This window comes from Scomber japonicus, chromosome 6, assembly GCF_027409825.1.
Source record: "Scomber japonicus isolate fScoJap1 chromosome 6, fScoJap1.pri, whole genome shotgun sequence".
Classification (NCBI taxonomy): domain Eukaryota; kingdom Metazoa; phylum Chordata; class Actinopteri; order Scombriformes; family Scombridae; genus Scomber; species Scomber japonicus.
In genome coordinates this window covers 23382108-23400380 of record NC_070583.1, presented here as the reverse complement: position 1 = coordinate 23400380, position 18273 = coordinate 23382108, and the positions used below count along the sequence as shown (strand labels likewise).

Genomic DNA, 18273 nt, shown 5'->3' with positions numbered 1-18273 from the left:
GGTCACCACACTGTTGCTACATTTTTATCCTTTGAAACATGTGTGTGTGTGCATGAATATGTGTGTATTTATGATCTGAAGTACATTCTTCGGATTTTATAATTAGACGCAATTTGAGTTTAACACAGACATTTGCAAAAATCATTGCCATCCCTTGACTTAAAATTTCAGGCACAAAGACTAAGGGGCATCATTCACCAGGCAGGTTGTGAAAAAGGGCCAAACAGGTGGAAAATTGTAGAGGGCCAAGCAGGAGGTAACGCTGAGCTGGGAGGGACAACAGCTAAGGATCCGATGTGCATGTACAGGAGATAGAGGTGACACTGCAATTATGAGAAAGGACAATTAATGAAGTCTACCACATTCAAGGCAGTGTTAACACACTGATTAGTGTTTGTGTGTTCCGTATCAGCATATTTGTTTCTACAGGCTCTCATAATAAGACACTTCAATCTCCATAATTGCACAGACATTATTTCCAAATCTAGAAATGAATGAATTTCAAGCAGTACTTACTATAATCATAGATGAATTTACATTCTGTTGTTGTAAGGAGCTGCTGCAATAATAGTGTTTTTTACTCAGGTTGCCACAGGAAAGTATGGAGCCCCTCTAGTGACATGGTCAAAAAAAAAATTAAATTGTGGCCACAATATAGCTATAACGTTGCACACGAAATACTAATTCGTGGGCACGCAATAGGTATAACGTGTGCACAAAATACTAATTAATAATATTAATATCATTCCTGGACAGCTGGGTAATTTGCCAAAGACTCAGAGCTTGAACATAATGTTTAAATCAGTTGCATCAAGTTTAAAGTTTCAGAGCTCTACAATGTGCATCTGTCACCAGAAATACAGGAGGCATTGAGAGTGTAAATATATGAATTTCCACTGTAATACAGTGACTGTATTAAATGATAGCCTATTAATATTATTAATTAGTATTTTGTGTGCATGTTATAGCTATATTGTGGCCACAATTAAAACATTTTTTTGAGCATGTCACCAGAGGGGCTCCGTCAGAAGGTGTACTTGTCAACATTGGGAAAAATCAGCCAATTGTAGTTACTTGTTTTGTCTCTTTATTCTTTTCCTCCTTCCATCTAATTTCCATCTTTCTTTTGTGCTCTTTGAAACAAGTTGATTTGTAAAAAAAAATAAAATGTGACTGATAGTGTGGAGACCCTAATGTATCAGGTACACCACAGAACAAAATCTAATCAAGGCAGACATTTATTCACTTTGTCGGAACTCAACATATGTGAGCAAAATCAATCTGTGTTTTCCTCAGCGCTTTGCGGAGCCTCAAGCTCTTACAGGTTTAAGAGACAATGCAGTGAAGTAGAAGGTGAAAGGCTGCATTATTCAAGAAGAATTTATTAATAGTGCCTTACGGTTTGCTGTCGTTATTGCAACAGTGTTGGAAACAATAAAAATTTAATCTGCAATGGGAAAAGGCGTACTGTCAACTGTTTCAGCATTTGATGGACTTTCCTAGCATCTCATCAGAGGCTATCCTCTGCATGATCAGAAAAAGAGGTAAAGGTGTTTTCCTAACACAACATAGGTGCTTTGCAAAAAATGTCTGCAGCACACTCAAATCACCACTTCGTTGATGGTCACTCATTTCATCCCTATTTTGGTCCCCCACTGGCGTTATTCAAGAAACTAATTGGTGGCTTTTGACAGCATCTCTGCTTTGGCATTTTCAAAATGTATCCAATTTGTTTACAGCTGTACCTACAGTGTTGTTTATCCCTCTGAGTATAATGAATCAGTTTTATACAAATAGTTAGCTTCATTGAGCCATTTCAGCATTTGGTTTTAGTCTCCAATTGCTGTGTCCTATCAAAACAATGGTATTAGCTACAGAAGTCAGACTGCTAACATCCAATGTGGTGTACAGAGTTAAATTTGCATATAAAACTGATCTTAAAGCGTAGTTCAAACTTATGTCACAATCCTTACCCTAACTTTGGTCATAATTTCTATCGTTTCTGATAATGTTGTACTCACCAAGACAACAAGTCAGACAGCTTTCAGACAATCAGACAGGTTGTCAACATGTGAACTGCTCAGCAAGATTAAACCACATTCTTTGGAAGTAAATCTATAAGTGAAATGTAATCACAGGAACTCATTCTGAACTGTGAAGTTGTTTACTATGGACAGGTTGGGTTATAATTGTACCATTCACCATTGTTTTAGGGCATCTATATTGGTCTGATTGGCTTATTAAAACAGTGGGAAAACCTACAAAAATAAGACCCACATTGTAAAAAAATGAATAATCATTTAAAATTCCAGTATGAAAGTGTAAGATCTAACCTTGGCCCAGGACACTAAGACCCCATTGTTCTCATCTGTCCTCCTGCAATCTTTCCATCTCTTTCTTGACATCAGGGGGTGGTGTCTCCACGATGCATGGAGGCCCGTCCCCACGTGCCTTGTCCACCACCTCCCCCACTTCCTCCTCCCCCATGGTCCTTATCTGACTCCGGTTGGCTCTGGGCTCTCTCAGGCTTGGGGTTGGGAGCAAATGGTGGGTCAGGTTGTTGGACCGACATGGTCCTGCGCAGGTGGGTGCGCTTACAGAGGAAGTCAGGCTTCGCTGAGAGACCAAATGAACCTTTCCGTAAGACCATACGAACTGATGGGGATTTCTTGGGTCTAGCTCTGTGCCCAAATTGAAGGGTTGAGAGGTGTGCTGCGTATCCCTCGCTCAGGAACTACACATACCACACAGAGAAAAGAAATGGTAAGAAGATTAAGGTAAATAATAACAACCAAGAAGGTAACTAATACCCCTCAACTTAAGTAAGCAGACAGAAATACAATGAAAAGCTATTAAAGGAAGAGCTAAAAGAATAATGAATAAATAATTAAACCTACCTGGCACTGGTTTTGGTACTTCTTCGAAGGTCTGCCAACAATATGAATCTGTGAGGGGCTGAGGCCGAGCATATTGTAAACAGAGATGTCCTTCATTGAGCCATAAGCAGAGTTGATCTTAATGTGACACTGGTAAGAGAGGAAATAATCAGTTGGAGAGATGCAGCACAACCAAGGCTACAACACTGTGAGCTTGCAAAAGAGTGACACAGAGGAAACAGGTGGAGAGATCACTGCAGGACAGAGAACAAAATGTGTCACATGCTTTATAAGAAAGATTAACTGCCCAGTTAATGTCAGATGGCCTGTCTGTTAAGTGTACCTCCTGTATGAGGTTCCTGAGGAAGATGGTCTTTTGTCGCAGCGGATCATGCACCAGACCTTCAGAAAAGAAAATCATCCCATGGGGAAAATTGTGCTGCGACAGCCAAGATACCACACGCTGCTTTTGCATATCAGGACGGCCTGTGATATAGATGATCAGATATCCCAGGTCCTGCCAGTGCCTGCATGTAGAAACACAAGATCAAATACGATTCAAAGTTGTATCACGAAACAACTCGAAATTATGCTCAAATGCAAATGATAATGCATCTTCTGATTTCCTTCTGATTCTTTTTTTTAATCCCCTTTAAAATGTGAATAATTTACACAGACTTGCACTATCATCACAATATCTACCTTATACACACACACACACACACACACACACACACATATTCAGAGTCTGACCTGACGACATCGACAGCACCGGGGCGGACCTTTGGGTCACTGCCCATGATTGACACACTGGCAGCGAAAGAGCCGTCGATGCTGAAGACCACACACTCCATGCCTCGCGGCAACACAGTCAGGTAGGCCTCTGCACTCGTTTGATCCCCCCTTGAGTTAAAAAGAGTGAGGGAGGATAGAGAGAATAAGAGAAAGATACCATGAGGAACTGTTGTTGCTACACATGGTTGTTACTCCATTACAAGCCACCATATACACTGCACTGTCTGGCTAGAAGCTCAAGTAGGAAGGACAAGGACATAATTCAATAAATCTCTCTTTTTTCTATGTATTGCTACATTTTATTTGATAATGCAGTGCTCTGTGAAGGGCAAGCTACATGAATCCTTACTTGACCACCATTTTAATCGGATAGACTCCCAGGCCCAGCTTCTTGCTCTTGGGTATGGTATATGCGACTCTGCCGCTGCTGTTGGTCACCTCAGTATCAAAGTGCACCCAGCGGCCAGACTGGGGTTGTGTCATCAGCAGGATGTCCACCTAAGATGTGTCAACAGGTAGAGATAAATGTACTGGAAGTCTTTGATACACAAATTTACAGCACACTAGTAACTTAGAGTGAGAACAATAAGCTTGTTGTTTCTTTTCACCTTTTCTCCAGTTAGGGTCACCATGTCCAAGGGACCATACATGAAGCGACCAACCAGAATCTGCGGTCCATCTTCGGTGGCAATGACATCATTCACCCTGTGGTTGCCAGTGACATTCTGGGGTAAGTGACAAAAAGCAGCATAAAAGACAGTTTAGTCAAGACCCCTTTCATTGCTGCTCAAGTGATGCTCTGGAACAAATCTTAGCATTCATTGATGAAAACCTTGGGCATGTGGGAGACTTTGAGTCAAGACTGTTATGTCACAAATAATGATCACCACCAAAGTATTAAACTGCATGGTAAAATCTTCCAACAGAGCCTGAGATACACAAATTTGAATCTGTTAATAATGGATCAAATTGTAATGTTAAGCAGGCAACCTTTTCAGTGGACAAAGCCATTGTATGCTATCTGCCCAGCAAGTTAGCCACTAGTTAATGAACCTAATATAATATTCAGCAGCTAAAAAGCCAAATTTTTTTCTCAGGAGTTGGTGGAGGTCAAACCAGAGCTTAAAAGAGTGTATATGTTGCATGCGCAGTCAGGTGACCAGAAACACAACCCCATATTAATGCTTTCTCTGCATCTATTGGATGTAAAAAAAATGGCAGCTGTATGCTAAAAGCAACACCATATCAACTTTGTAAGGTGACAATATATCAAAGAAGCTTTCACATGTAAATAAATCAAATATAACTAAATGAAATCATGGGGAGTTTGCATGCTAAAAGGAGGCAGTATAGTAGCAATAAGGATGCAGCATATAAATTGAGCACCACCACAGGACATTAGATATATGTAGAACATATGACTATAAACGGTCTTCCATCTATACCTGAACTACTGAAACTCTATTAAAATCACCACAGGTGTTTGTCCATGCATGACCAATATTTACTAGCCTTTAGGACATACATTATGACATTACAACAGGAGGGATGGTGGCTGAAGCTTTAACTGCTTTAATGTGTTACATTTCCAAATTCCACTGCCCAGAAGAATGTTTCTAAAGCAAGCACTGTTGGACCTTACACAAAAGAGTTTTGACTCTCTACATAGCTTCTTTGTCTTGCTCTTTTCTCCATATTGCACCATTTTGTACGTACCTCCGAGTGAGGCAGCTGATAAACACTATTCTGAAATCTCCTCTTACTGACATGGTTGCATTTTAATAGCATATTACGAGCAGCCTAATGCACAATTCTCAGACTGTGTTGTGAGCCAACATGAAATAAACTTGAATTTGCCTACCAGCTTCTCTGCCATTTCTGTAACCTTTACTATATCCAGGGAGATGTGGCACACATGCTCTTTTTCCAACACCCTGTGTTTTCTTTGAAATGAGGTTGTTACTCTGTTGATTGCATCATGTCCTACAAGCTTGTGCAAGACTTATGACTAAAATATCAAGAGTGTGTTCAATTTCTACTTTTTCACTGAACAGAATACTTAAATAAAGTAAAATAATGCTACTGTAACCAAAGATTCGACTTCAAGAGTAAACAAATACAACTCAAGTACGGCAGCAACAATAAATGTAATTGTTTTTACACCTTTATTTGATGCAGTGATTTCATCAGAAGTGAGAGGCTGCAATGGCATTTTGTTTACCTCAAAATGCTCTGCTTTGCTGTTTATAGCACTCACAGAAAGATAATGGAGCATCTGCACATAACAAATAATGCTTTGTGCTAATGTGATCAACCATGTTGCAGTTGCATTTTACTGTTTACACACACCGGCTAATGATAATTGATTTAAAGGATGTGACATCTAACAAGGAAGTTCAACATTTCCTGCTGTTATCCTGCGTTAGCTTTGACAACAATTAATTATTTGCCTGAAAGCGGTCTCACTAACTGATTCAGTAATGGCACAAATGCAGAGTAAGCAACATATATGTGTACACTTGCGCACACACACACACACACACACACACACACACACACACACACACACACACACGCACAATACATACAGCATTACAGTCTGTTATTATGAGGCTTGAGGAGGCCTGACAGAGTTCAACATCTAGTCAGACTTCCGTGACACAGTTTACTTGGAACTCTCTGTGCAATCATATGTGATAACAAGAAAGCAACATGTGTCTCCATATCACCACCCACTCAAAAAGTGCATAAGAAATGAATTGGAGAATCAGAGCCCTGACTGTGAAGGAGCAGCATGTACAAGAAACAACAGTCATACTAGTGGTCCCTCTCCAGCTGTGACAAAGACCTCTTACCAAGAAGAGGAAGATCAGAAATAGATGCCAAGCCCTCTGAATAGTATCACACTGCAGCAGGTGAGCTGAATGTGCCCAGATTAAATCAGTACAGCTCTAAATATCCACATACTGAATGGTATTCAGGGCAGTGGCAACTTTTCAGAGGTGCTTTTCTTTAAGCAATTACATCACAGACACATTACTTGGCCAAGGTGAGGCATGAACACGATGAGTCAAATATAGATACACAGTATGTTTCCATGGTACTCTGGCTGAACAGTTCTATTCATAGCTCTCATGAAAATCCTTGTCTTTAGAAAATGGCAGATAAAAGAAGTGTTCAGTGGATAGCAAAGTGACCTTGATTGTCCCACTCTACAGGGCTCAGAAGCATCAAGTAATTGTGTTTGTCTGCATGCTTCAGAGCTTCAAGGTGAAAGTGTGGGAGTATTTTAAGAAATTCAGGCCAAACCATTCATGCAGACCACGGCACTAAAGCTCTAAAACCTCAGCAGTTAATCATAACTGTATTTCTAGGTTGAATGAATGCCATGAAAGCCTCTGTGACAGGAGAAGTTTGAAAAAATAATTTCTGCACGTGTGCATGTGTGCGTGCTTGCATATGTAGGTGCATTTCTGTGAATGAGAGGCCCCTTAAAGACAATATTCCAGGTTGTGTAATATCATTTGTCCAAGCCTTACAATATCTATGAATGTGTCCACACAAAGTTTGAAATTGAATTAAATTCATATTTCTGTTATCCTACAGACTAAACTAGGACACAAATATAACTGTACAACATAGACTATCGAATAATTTATTACCCTTAGTTTAACATGTGTCCTCCTTCTGAGCCACTTTTCTCGTGGGCTGGAGGGAGAGAACGGAGCTGAGTCCAATTTGTCCGCTTCCTGGGTCTTCACACAGTCACATCGCATGAGCTGTGAACAAATAAATAATATAAGGGTAGGCTTTTACATACACACACAAACAAACACACGGTTGAAATCACATAATTCCATTATGTAGACAGAACAAGTTTGTCTATCAGTGATGCCTCTAGTCTCACCTGAGTACTTTCTGCAGATTGATGCAGTAAAGGATAAACGATAATAACGTGGAAGGTTTACCATCCGAAGCCTTGAAATTAAATCTGTTCTTATGTTTAGAGATCATAAATCACAATCGTAATGGAAACCTTTTGTGACACTGACACAGATTAAGGGCTACAGGATGAGTACTTGAAGAAAATTGCTACTTGCTAGTTGAAAGAGACCATGCATATCATTCCTTACTCAATCACTGGGTGGCTTGAACCTGCAGTAGAGAAGGCCCCTTATTTTAAAATAGTGGAAGACATTCCCTTAGACACTGAATTTTGGACTGAGAGAAAATGAAATGAGTTTAACTATAAATAACTACTATAACTACTATAAATCGCTAATGCAGGAAGTCTTTCTGTGCAGCTCTTAAATTCCATGACAATCCACTAATATGACGTGGCATTCACTGGAGATGAAAAGCACTGAACCAAAATAATGATCTTCGGGTTTATTAACTTCCTGATGGCATTGATAGCACTTTTTATTTCCTGTGTGCTCAGCAGGGTGAAAAATATACTTGCTCTTGGAGCTCTGCTTTCTAATGATCAATTTCAAAGTCTTTCCAGTGGTTCCAGTGCTTTTTAATAGGACATGACGTAACACACTTTTTTTTGTCTGGTGTCAGAAGATTCAGTGAGCAAATGATTATCCCAGACTCATAAATACACACTATGCATGAATGTGATTACTGTTAAAGATGTGATATTTTCATGGGCTGCTCAGTTAGCAAATGGAGGTAGTACAAAGTTTAATTCTGTCTTAGTACTTAAAATATATGCACTGGTGGCACTATAAGGCTCTTCTCATCAAAGGTGGTGACTTCAGTCCTTATGGCTTAAGAAAGCCATGAATTAACTTGGGGCTTAAGTTGAGCACACATTTGCAGACCTTTAAAATTCTACCCACATGCTAAGTAAGAGTTGTCACTACACATTTAATGGTTGACTTTTGCAGTTTACAGTCATGCCCCTTTACATTTATTCATCAACCTACCCAAACCACAAAATCCTGGTTAGATTTGTTCAGATCCGAGTCATAAAATCAAATATGTTTGGAATAATTATGATGCCTCCCACTGGCCCCAGGCTGAAGTGAGGTGTGAGGTGTGAGATTAATACTACACGTCTTCACACAAGTAAAGTAAAAAATAAAAAATGTACAAATGTCAATGGTGACCTTCCCTTTTTTCTGCAGACCACTGCACAATCTTGACCATCAAGGCTGAAACATGGTAGAAATTGGTCTTCATATCATTGTGTAGTGTGTTCTCAGCTGTACATCCATATGTTATGATTCAGGTCAAAATTATGACTGACCTAACAATATTTATGTTCAACATTGTTGATATACATATATATTGTAGCTGACTTTGTAAACATAAGAAAATGAGGCAGACTATAAAACACCATATTTCACCACCTCACACTACAATATGTATTTACCTGAAAACTTATAGAGGATGTAGCATCTAAAACATGATATATGTCTGCACAATCACTTCTTATTCTGTCAGCTTTTAAAGAGTTTTATTGTACTAAATTTCTCCTCTATTTCTTTTAGTCAGGTTTTGTTGTCGCTGTGTCTTTTTTTAAAGGACTTTGAAATACCCTGTGTGTGAAATGTCTATGCCATGTAGAATAGAAGTCTATAATCTTGCTGTATGTCAAGAAGATCAAAGACTCACAATGGAACTTTTATTCTGGCAACTACACCGATGAGCCACCACGTTAAAACAATTGACAGGTGAAGTGAATAACATTTATTATCTCATAACAATGGCACCTGTGAAGGGACGGGATATAGCAAGTGAACAGTCAGTTCTTGAAGTTGATGTGTTGGTAGCAGTAAAAAAGGTCAAGCATACGGATGTGAGCGACTTCAACAGGGGCAAAATTATGATGGCTAGAAGACTGGGTCAGAGCATTTCCAACTTGCCCTGTTCTGATGTATCACATTTTCTTTTAGATCATGTGGACAGCCGGGTGCATGTGTGTTGATTATCTGGGGGAAAGATGGCATGAGGATGCACTATGGGAGGAAAGCAAGCCGGCGGTGGCAGTGTGATGCTCTGAGAAAATGTTCTGTTGGATAACCTTGGGTGCTGTCATTTATGTGGATGTTATTTTGAGATGTACCACCTACGTACGCGTTGTTGTAGATCAAGTACATTGCAGTGGTATTCACTGATGTCAGTGGCCTCTTTCAGCAGAATAATGAGTCCTACCATACTGCAAAAATGTTCAGGAATGGTTCGAGGAACATGAACACATGAAACATTATCAATAAAAATTTGTATTCCTATCTTTACTGTATGTCTCTGCTGACATACTTCAGAAACTGTGTGGACACATGTAGGCAGGCATGAGACCTGGTTAATGTTTCTTAGTTTCAAAACAGAAAGTCTACACCTGTAACTAAGTTAACTCTGACACCTTAGTGAGAAGTGTCTCTTTTGGGGTTTACTGCAAATAGCCTTGCTTCTGTGGTATTTAAGGTTTGGCTGTGTCCTCACTTGCCAGAAAGACAGCAATCTTTTCAGACGCATGTGTATGTTCTCTCTCCAAAATGTAATGAATTGTATTTTGATTAAACTACTTCAAAACTGCCAATGCTCTTTGTGTGCATGTGTTTCTTAAATGATAAAGGCGATTTTTCCACAACACAAGACAAAGAGTTCAAGGTGTTGTATTGGCCTCCAAATTACCACGATCTCAATCCGTCTGATGTGCTGGAAAACAAGTCAGAACCCTGGAGGCCCCACCTTGCAACAGCTTAATGCCAAACACCAGAGGACACCTTCAGAGGCCTTGTTAAATCCATACCTTGATGGATCAGAGCTGTTTTGGTGGCACATGGGGGACCTACATAATATTAGGCAGGCGGTTTTATCATTGTGGCTGTGTACTTTGGTGTATTGGTGCCCTTTGCAAGGACTGTCAATGACGTATCTACGGCAACAAACAAAAGACTGCATAGTTCCTTACAGAATGCCTAAACCCAGTGTCTCCACTTTCTTGCTGATAGTTTTTTAAATACAGTACTGTATTACACAGTTTGAAACATATAGTTTACATCTCCTAATGTGAAAACAGTTGATGCAGTGACAGTTCTTGACTTCCTTTAAAAAAAAAAATGTTTTACAGCTCTTGACTTCCTGCTGCTCTCAGGTGGTAATAATGACATCACAGATGCAAACAAACCTAGAGGCCATGTGTTTGAAAATTACCACAATTGCTACAAAAGTGAATACAATGTTCATATGCAAACTATGCTCTGAACAAGGGACTGGGCACATGCAATATCCTTTGTCATTTTGTTTCATATATTTCCAGAGCAACTCTCTCTACCTTTGACTTGGAAACATTCATTCTCAGTGTTTAAACTCTAAAATGATCTGCTCTGAAGCAGCATTCAGATTATGTTAGTTGGAGTTAAGTATACTTATAAAATAATACATACATTCATTATACAATATCTTTCATTGCAAAAGAATGTAAAATTAAAACATATATTTGTAGTATCAATTTGGATAATACTTAAGCAATAAGGCTGTAACACTCTCCTACCTGCCGCAGAACAAAGGCTGCTACATCAGTGGATTCCCAATAGGAGGCATGAAAAAGGTGAGGCAGAGCTACTGTTGGGAAGGCAGTCAGCACATCAGGGCAGTACAAAGCATAGTCCAGTCTCTTGGAGCCCCACCAGCTACTGGAAACTGAAACACACACACAGGTTTTCACTTACATGGGTAAAACTGAGGTCAAACTAAGAGCTGTGAAACCTCATGAACCTGAATTAATCTGCAGTAAATAACAAATAATAATAATAATAAAATAAAACCACAAAGTCTCTTTACAATTTAAAAAATTCATTACAAAAGCAATTGATGAGATATGTTGATCAGATTTGTTCTAGGTACTCAGTGGTTATCAGAGTTTTTAATCACATTCCATTTGTGTATCGTGTATCGAACATATTGAATATCAACGACCTGAAGCAAAAGATCACTGATGCCATTGCCACCATTGATGAGGCTATGCTACAGCGAACATGGCAAGAAATCAAGTACCGTTTTGATGTGCCTCGTATAACTAATGGTGCTCATATATTCGTATTAAATTATTAAATTTCCACAGATTTGTCTATTCATTTGCTTTTGTAATAAATGTGTGAAATTGTAAAGAGACTTTATGGACACCCTGTATATAGATAAATTAGTAAGACAGGACATCGTCTCTCCTTCCCTTCCACTCACTGTTAGTGATGGTGTTGCCCAGCTGGCCCATTGAGCAAATTGACATTTCACTTTCTACACTGGTCACGCTGGCTCTGCGACCGCCCTCTTCTCCTCCTCCTCTTCCTTCGGTCTTTGCCTCAGAGGAGGACTGTGAAGTCGAACCCCCAGGAGTTTGTTCACCTTCAAAAAACACATTCGGATGTCCTTGAATACTCTCGGCTGGGGAGGATGAGAAGAGGAGGGAGAGAGAAGGACAGACAGAGAGGAAAGAAATGCTTTGATCATACAGCTGACTGGCCACAATCTTTAAATCAATGCTGTTATTTTACCTAATAAGATAGTGTCTTGCTGTGTATCGACTTGCTTTACATTTGAACAAAGAAATTCAAAGACAATGTAGTACTGTGACATAGACAGCTTCTTCTCTCTTGGAGTTGACTCCAACTGCATCGGAAGCCCCTCAAAGCATCTTGCCCTTGGCTGAAGCTGACAAGTAAAATAATTTATCATGTTGGGCTCTTCTCTCCCACCAGCATATCTCTGCATGACTCTACTATTTGTTCTGTGATAATACTATGTAATAGGAAAATGAGAATTTTAACTGGATGTGTGGATCTACCAACATTGATTAAATAGCAAATTTATTTTAAAAACTGTAATACAGCCTGAGGACAAAAGGAGACTCACTGAAAGTAATACAAATTCCACCTAATGGCTGACATAGCTGAACAACAGAAAGCTGAACAACACAACATGAAGCCTGTTTCTTTCTTTGGGATCTGTTAAAGAGCGCTCCCTCACAGTTTCCCTCTTTTACTTGTATTCTGAAGCTCAAAACAACTTGACCCACGTCTGAATGAGCCTATACTACACCACTGCGCTGCATAGTGAACTCACAGACCTCAGTGACTATCTTTAAACCAATTCCGACAACATCCAAACAACTCAATGGGATGTAATCTATATTTGTACAGTACCAGTCAAAAGCTTGGACTTGTACTGTAGGCTATAGAGTATGTTTTGAACAAGCCAAGAGTCACTGCACAGATGACCTTCTATATCATGTCATTTACTCGCTGCCATTTACTGTAATATGTGTCAATCCAGTGGGATGCCTTTTTATGTGATGGAATGGATATATTGTGCATGACTACAAAAAGGCAGCAGTGCAGTTGAGAGGGTTAGCTAATATAAAATGTTAACCAGAACAAATCATATCTGGGTTAGTCTTTTATATGGCAGGATTGTGCTACAACAGATTCCCTTAACAGTTTCCCCTGACACTATTTTTCTGTGTTTACATGACTTACACTCAGATTTAATACAAACATTAGCATTAGAGGCGCTACCTCCAGTGGTGGGCGTCATAAGTGCCTGCCTGCGTTCAATCATTGTAACTGGGGATCAGTTTGTATGTGCATGTATCAAATTACCACCCAGAATATTGAGTTTTGCTTCACGAAGCAGTGGGTTATTAACAGATTAACCCTTTCTCTGTTTTCTGCTCAAATTAATGGTTATAAATCAACTGTCAGATGCAGCCACATGTTGCGTGTTTGTGTCTGTGAAGGATTGGCGTCTGCAGAAGAATAGGGATCAACAGCTGCTCTCAGGAGACGTGGAAAGAATCGATCACAGCAGTCAAGGCAAGGACCAATCAGGATTGACGATGATGGAATCTGACACATGGTGAATATGTCAGTGTTGCCAGATTGGATGGTTTTCCAATAGGTCTAACAGATTGTTTAGGCTGGTTTAAATTAATTTTAGTAATTTTTAAAACTATGTATTTTGCATTCTGCTTACATAACCAGATATCACTGCATCCTTTTTGCAGATTCACAGGAAATGGGTTCAATTCTAGTTCAGATGATAGTTTTAAGCTCAGTTGATGTTCTGTGTGTATGGATGAAAATGCAGCTTATATGTTTTTGAAAAAGAGAGAATGACTAAACAACATTTTATGAACTTTGACAAACAAAGTAAGGAAAGTCAATTAATTGTCATTTGTAAAGCAAAGCTTGTTTCAACTTCTCAAATCCGAGGATTTGCTGCTTTACTAAGTTTGATGGGAAATGAGGATTGTTTCACCATTTTCTGACATTTTCTGAGCAAACTTTAATGTAAACAAGCCACAGTTTCTACACTATTGTTTGTTTGCAACCCCAAAGCACATGAAAACATGACTGTAATCCTGAAATGTGATACTTACTGTAAGATACGATAAGCAGAAAATGTCTGGGTTACGTTTAGAGGAATTACTGATTTGGAAACTGTCCACAAAAGATTAACATCCAGTAGCATACAAAGGACACTTTATCTTGCATTAGATACCATAACATCAAAATCTGTTGTTTGGACTGTTATGAAAATAATGAAATGCCACACAAATCCTAATACATATTCCTAAATCAAAATCTCATTAATAAATGAAGCCAGGATCATTGCGTACACACAATACAGTGTATTTTCTACCAGTGATTTCACCAGTTTTACTGAGGTTTTTATTTATGTCACATACACAATCATGTGCCATACACACAGACACACACACACATACACACACACACAAACACATAAACACACCATACAATCTGTTATCATTAATGAGCCCTGTCCCACACCTCTCAGAGGAGCCCCGCTCAGTATCTGGAACATTAGGAAGGCTCTGTTTTTCCTTTACAGCACAATAAGCATAGAGCGGCAGAGAGAGAAAGGGGTAGATTATGCAGGGAGGGAGAGAGGTGAGAGAAAAGGGTCACTGAATCTGACACATTTGTTGACACAAACACACACACAAAGAAACTGAAATATGAGTTTAAAGAAAACTGCAAGGGCTACATGGTGACAAAAAATAAGGGGGAGAAAAGAGCGCTTGTGTGTTTATGAATTGCAGAGAAGAAAGGCTTTTAAAATAATTACAGTCCCATTCAACAACTAGTATGGAAAAAGAAAGATTATGATTGAAGCAGGAGGCTGGAGAAAGTGAAACAGCTGATGACAGTGGTAAAAGAAAGGACAAGCACAACATTCATAAGGTGAGGGAGGATGATTACACTGTGGCCTTGAAATGCCTTTGTAACAAAAAGACTGAAAGAGACTTTTAACTCAACACCCTCCCCTTCAGCACTTTCCAAGCAGCATGCTATTAGGAAATAATTTCATGGTGAGCAAGAAAAAACATCTTTACATTAAAGCACCATTACCCATGTGATCAATACTGATAAAAAATGACTAATTTCATGTGCGCTCACTGTCTTCGCTGATCATATTTTCCTTTTGGACCATAGCTGAAAATCAATATGAAGAGGGCTCATTCTCTCTATATTAGCAGCATTCATCATAATAAAAGCTCCACTGTTGGCAGGTGTTGATGTCAAAGTCATACCCATAGGAGCCTGATTTGATTGGCTCTCTATGCCTTCATAAAAACTAATTACCATATTACAGAGCAGGAAATGGGTGATGCATGTCGCTGTTTCTTCTGCATGTCTGTGTGTGTTTGCATGTCTCTTTCTGGCCATGGCCATGGGCATGTCTATGGTTTTAAATATAATTTGACAGCCTCCAAACCCGATCAATGGAACAGGGATGCAAACCCATAATTAAAACCCAGTATAGCTGCAAGCCTACGCTGTGTGTCTGCTTTACACTCCGTCACCTTTATCAGCACTACTGCCTCTGAGAAGCATCAAGCATCCCACTTTGTGACTCGCTGAACATGATTAAATTAATAAATCACAGCCTGGGCAGCCAGTTTATGAGGTTGAAATCACAGTGTCATATATATTTTGTACATAGGAACAAAACACAAGGATTACTCATGGTTTCCCTGTTGGAACAGCAAACAAATAAACTGATTGACTCTAATTTATCATGAACATCTAAAGAATGGCACTTTTGTATGTTTTAATTACTTAGTCGGTTACTTAAGCCACTTTCAGAAATATATACCATTGTTGGCTTCATCTATCTGCAAAATTAATATCCCTTTTGGCATTCAAACAGGTTTCTGTTATGTAACTGTTCTGTTTTGACTTTATTCAAACATGACAGGATATTAACAGGAAAAGCAACAAAACATATGCAAAATATGGCAACTAGTGCACATGAGTGAGAAATGGCACAGGTTGTATGTAAAACTTATTTTGCTGTTAAAGCCTTGTGACGTCCCAGCTCTCTCTCTCTCTCTCTTTTTGCCTGCTGCTTGTGTGGTTGGATTGGCTCTTTGGCTCAGAAGCCAACAGGCAGAGTTGGAGAGGACATCAGGAAACCGCCTACACCTGCATAATTGGGCCTCAGCCTATTTAAGTGGCTTAATATTTCACATCTCTCTCTTCTCTTCCTCCTAAGCCTCCAACAGTTTGGTTAAGGTTTTGGATTTACATGCATCATGTTTCACGCTCATCCACACACTACATTCATTACTGACCCAGCTGAGTAATAGTATAATTATGATTTTTTTATCTTAAGTTGACTAAAGTAATCTACAAACTTTATTCATGTCATTCATTTTTTTGTCACAGACTCTGGATGAGCTTGTGACAGCCTGAAGTATGACCATTATGAATGTGAAGGACACTTGCCCTCATTTCTCACTGATACATTTTTTTTCCTGAATTTTCTCATTAGATAGAGAAGTCTCAAAGACCTGTCACAGTCTGTTCTGCTCTTCTCCTGCTGCTGGTAACTTTCCATTCACCACACCCCTGCTCTACCCACACCCACCTCATCAGTTAACTCTGTTCACCTGGGCTTCATCAGTAATCACCTGGACTCTCAGCTGCACCCCATCTGTAATCAAGCCTGTATATATACTCCTGTTGTCCCCTCACTCTTTGCCAGATCGTCATTGACAACTGCTTTATGCCAGACATTCCAGCACTTATTTACAGACTGTTTTGCTGGTTTCGACCCTGCTTGCCTTGGACCTCCTCTACCTCTACCTCGGTGAACGCACCAGCCTTCTGTCCCTGACCTCAAATATTGCCTGTGGCTGTGTGGCGTCCTCTGGCTTCGATCCTGTTAGGAGAGCCAAGAGACTCCTGCCTGGTCCTCAACTCCATGAGTGCTACTGGCATGATCTTACCTGCTGCATTCTGTGTCATCAGTGACCCTGAGTCCTGCTTGTTGCCCTACACATTCTGCCTATACCTGTTCAGTTACCTTGTGAACTGTATAATAAAGATCATTTAAAACTGCTAACTGGTTCTGTGCTGCAATTGGGTCCTGCCACTTCCTCCACCTGTTACAAGACCAAAAGCATAGTCTGACTTGTTCACACTGTGGAATTTGCTGGGACGTTCATCTATGCCTTATGCATTGATGAAAGCTGAAAATGTAGGGACACATTTTTTTTTTTTACAAATTTTTATTAATTAAAAATACATAATGTAAAATAGGTGGTTGCATAAATATTCACCCCCTTTAGTGATTGACCTAATTCAATAGAGGTCCAGCCAATTATTACTAGTATTCTCACAAATAGTGAAATGGAGATCACTTGAGTGATTGTGGCTCAGTTGATTATAGTATTAAAAACACCTGTGTCTGGAAGGTCCAGTTATTGTTTAATCAGTATCCCTGCTATAATTACACCATGAAGACAAAAAAACACTCCAAGAAAAGGTTATTGAAAAGTATAAGTCAGGGGATGGATACAAAAATAACTCCAAGTCACTGAACTTCCCCTTGAGTTCAGTTAAATCCATCATTAAGAATAGTATGGTAAATCTGCCTAGAGCAGACCGTCCTCACAAACTGAGTGACTGCAAGGAGGAGACTGGTGAGGGAAGCCATCAAGACACCTGTAACTACTCTGAAGGAGTTAAAAGCTTCAGCAACTGAGGTGGAAGAGACTTTACATACAACAACTGCTGCTTTATGGTAGAGGGGCAAATAGAAAGCCACTGTTGAAGAAAACTCATATCAAATCTTGACTAGAGTTCACCCAAAGGCATGTGGGAGACTCCAAGGTCAACTGGAAGAAGGTTCTTTGGTCTGAGACCAAAATTAAGCTTTTTGGCAACAAGGCCAGGTCCAAGGAGTTTAAGTTAGTTAGCTCATCATCATATGTAAAACATGAGGCCCATGAGTGTTAGACACCAGCTGGATAATCATTATCCAAATAATTTCAGGTGTCTGTGTACAAGACTTCAAATAGTGTGCTAAATGCTGTATGTGAAACATCACATTAACTAACAATATATCACACTGTTCTCTGTAAAATTGTCTGTAAAAAATTATAAATGTATATATTGAAAACTCAAACTCATTTTCTATATCAGTGACATGGCACATCAAAGCTTTGAGTTATACATATTCCTAATGATTACATGTTGAGTAACAGGGTTTCATATTTAAAGCCTTGCACCAAACCACAAAGCCTTATCTTCTCATTTGAGTTCATGCTTGCAGGCTGTTA

At 39.4% G+C, this 18273-nt stretch overlaps 1 protein-coding gene across 1 annotated transcript in view; it reads right to left on the bottom strand.

Moving 5' to 3' along the window:
• Positions 1 to 212: 212 nt before the first annotated feature.
• The window catches only part of pitpnm3 (PITPNM family member 3), a 78187-nt gene continuing 60126 nt past the window's right edge, over positions 213 to 18273 (bottom strand). The window contains exons 11-20 of the mRNA XM_053320209.1: positions 11868 to 12068; positions 11179 to 11327; positions 7334 to 7450; positions 4280 to 4396; positions 4021 to 4169; positions 3630 to 3779; positions 3220 to 3403; positions 2898 to 3026; positions 2334 to 2734; positions 213 to 323 (exon numbers count right to left, since the gene is read on the bottom strand). Of these exons, the coding sequence (XP_053176184.1) occupies positions 2405 to 2734; positions 2898 to 3026; positions 3220 to 3403; positions 3630 to 3779; positions 4021 to 4169; positions 4280 to 4396; positions 7334 to 7450; positions 11179 to 11327; positions 11868 to 12068 (1526 nt within the window). The 3' untranslated portion in view covers positions 213 to 323; positions 2334 to 2404. The remainder of the gene's footprint in view (positions 324 to 2333; positions 2735 to 2897; positions 3027 to 3219; positions 3404 to 3629; positions 3780 to 4020; positions 4170 to 4279; positions 4397 to 7333; positions 7451 to 11178; positions 11328 to 11867; positions 12069 to 18273) is intronic.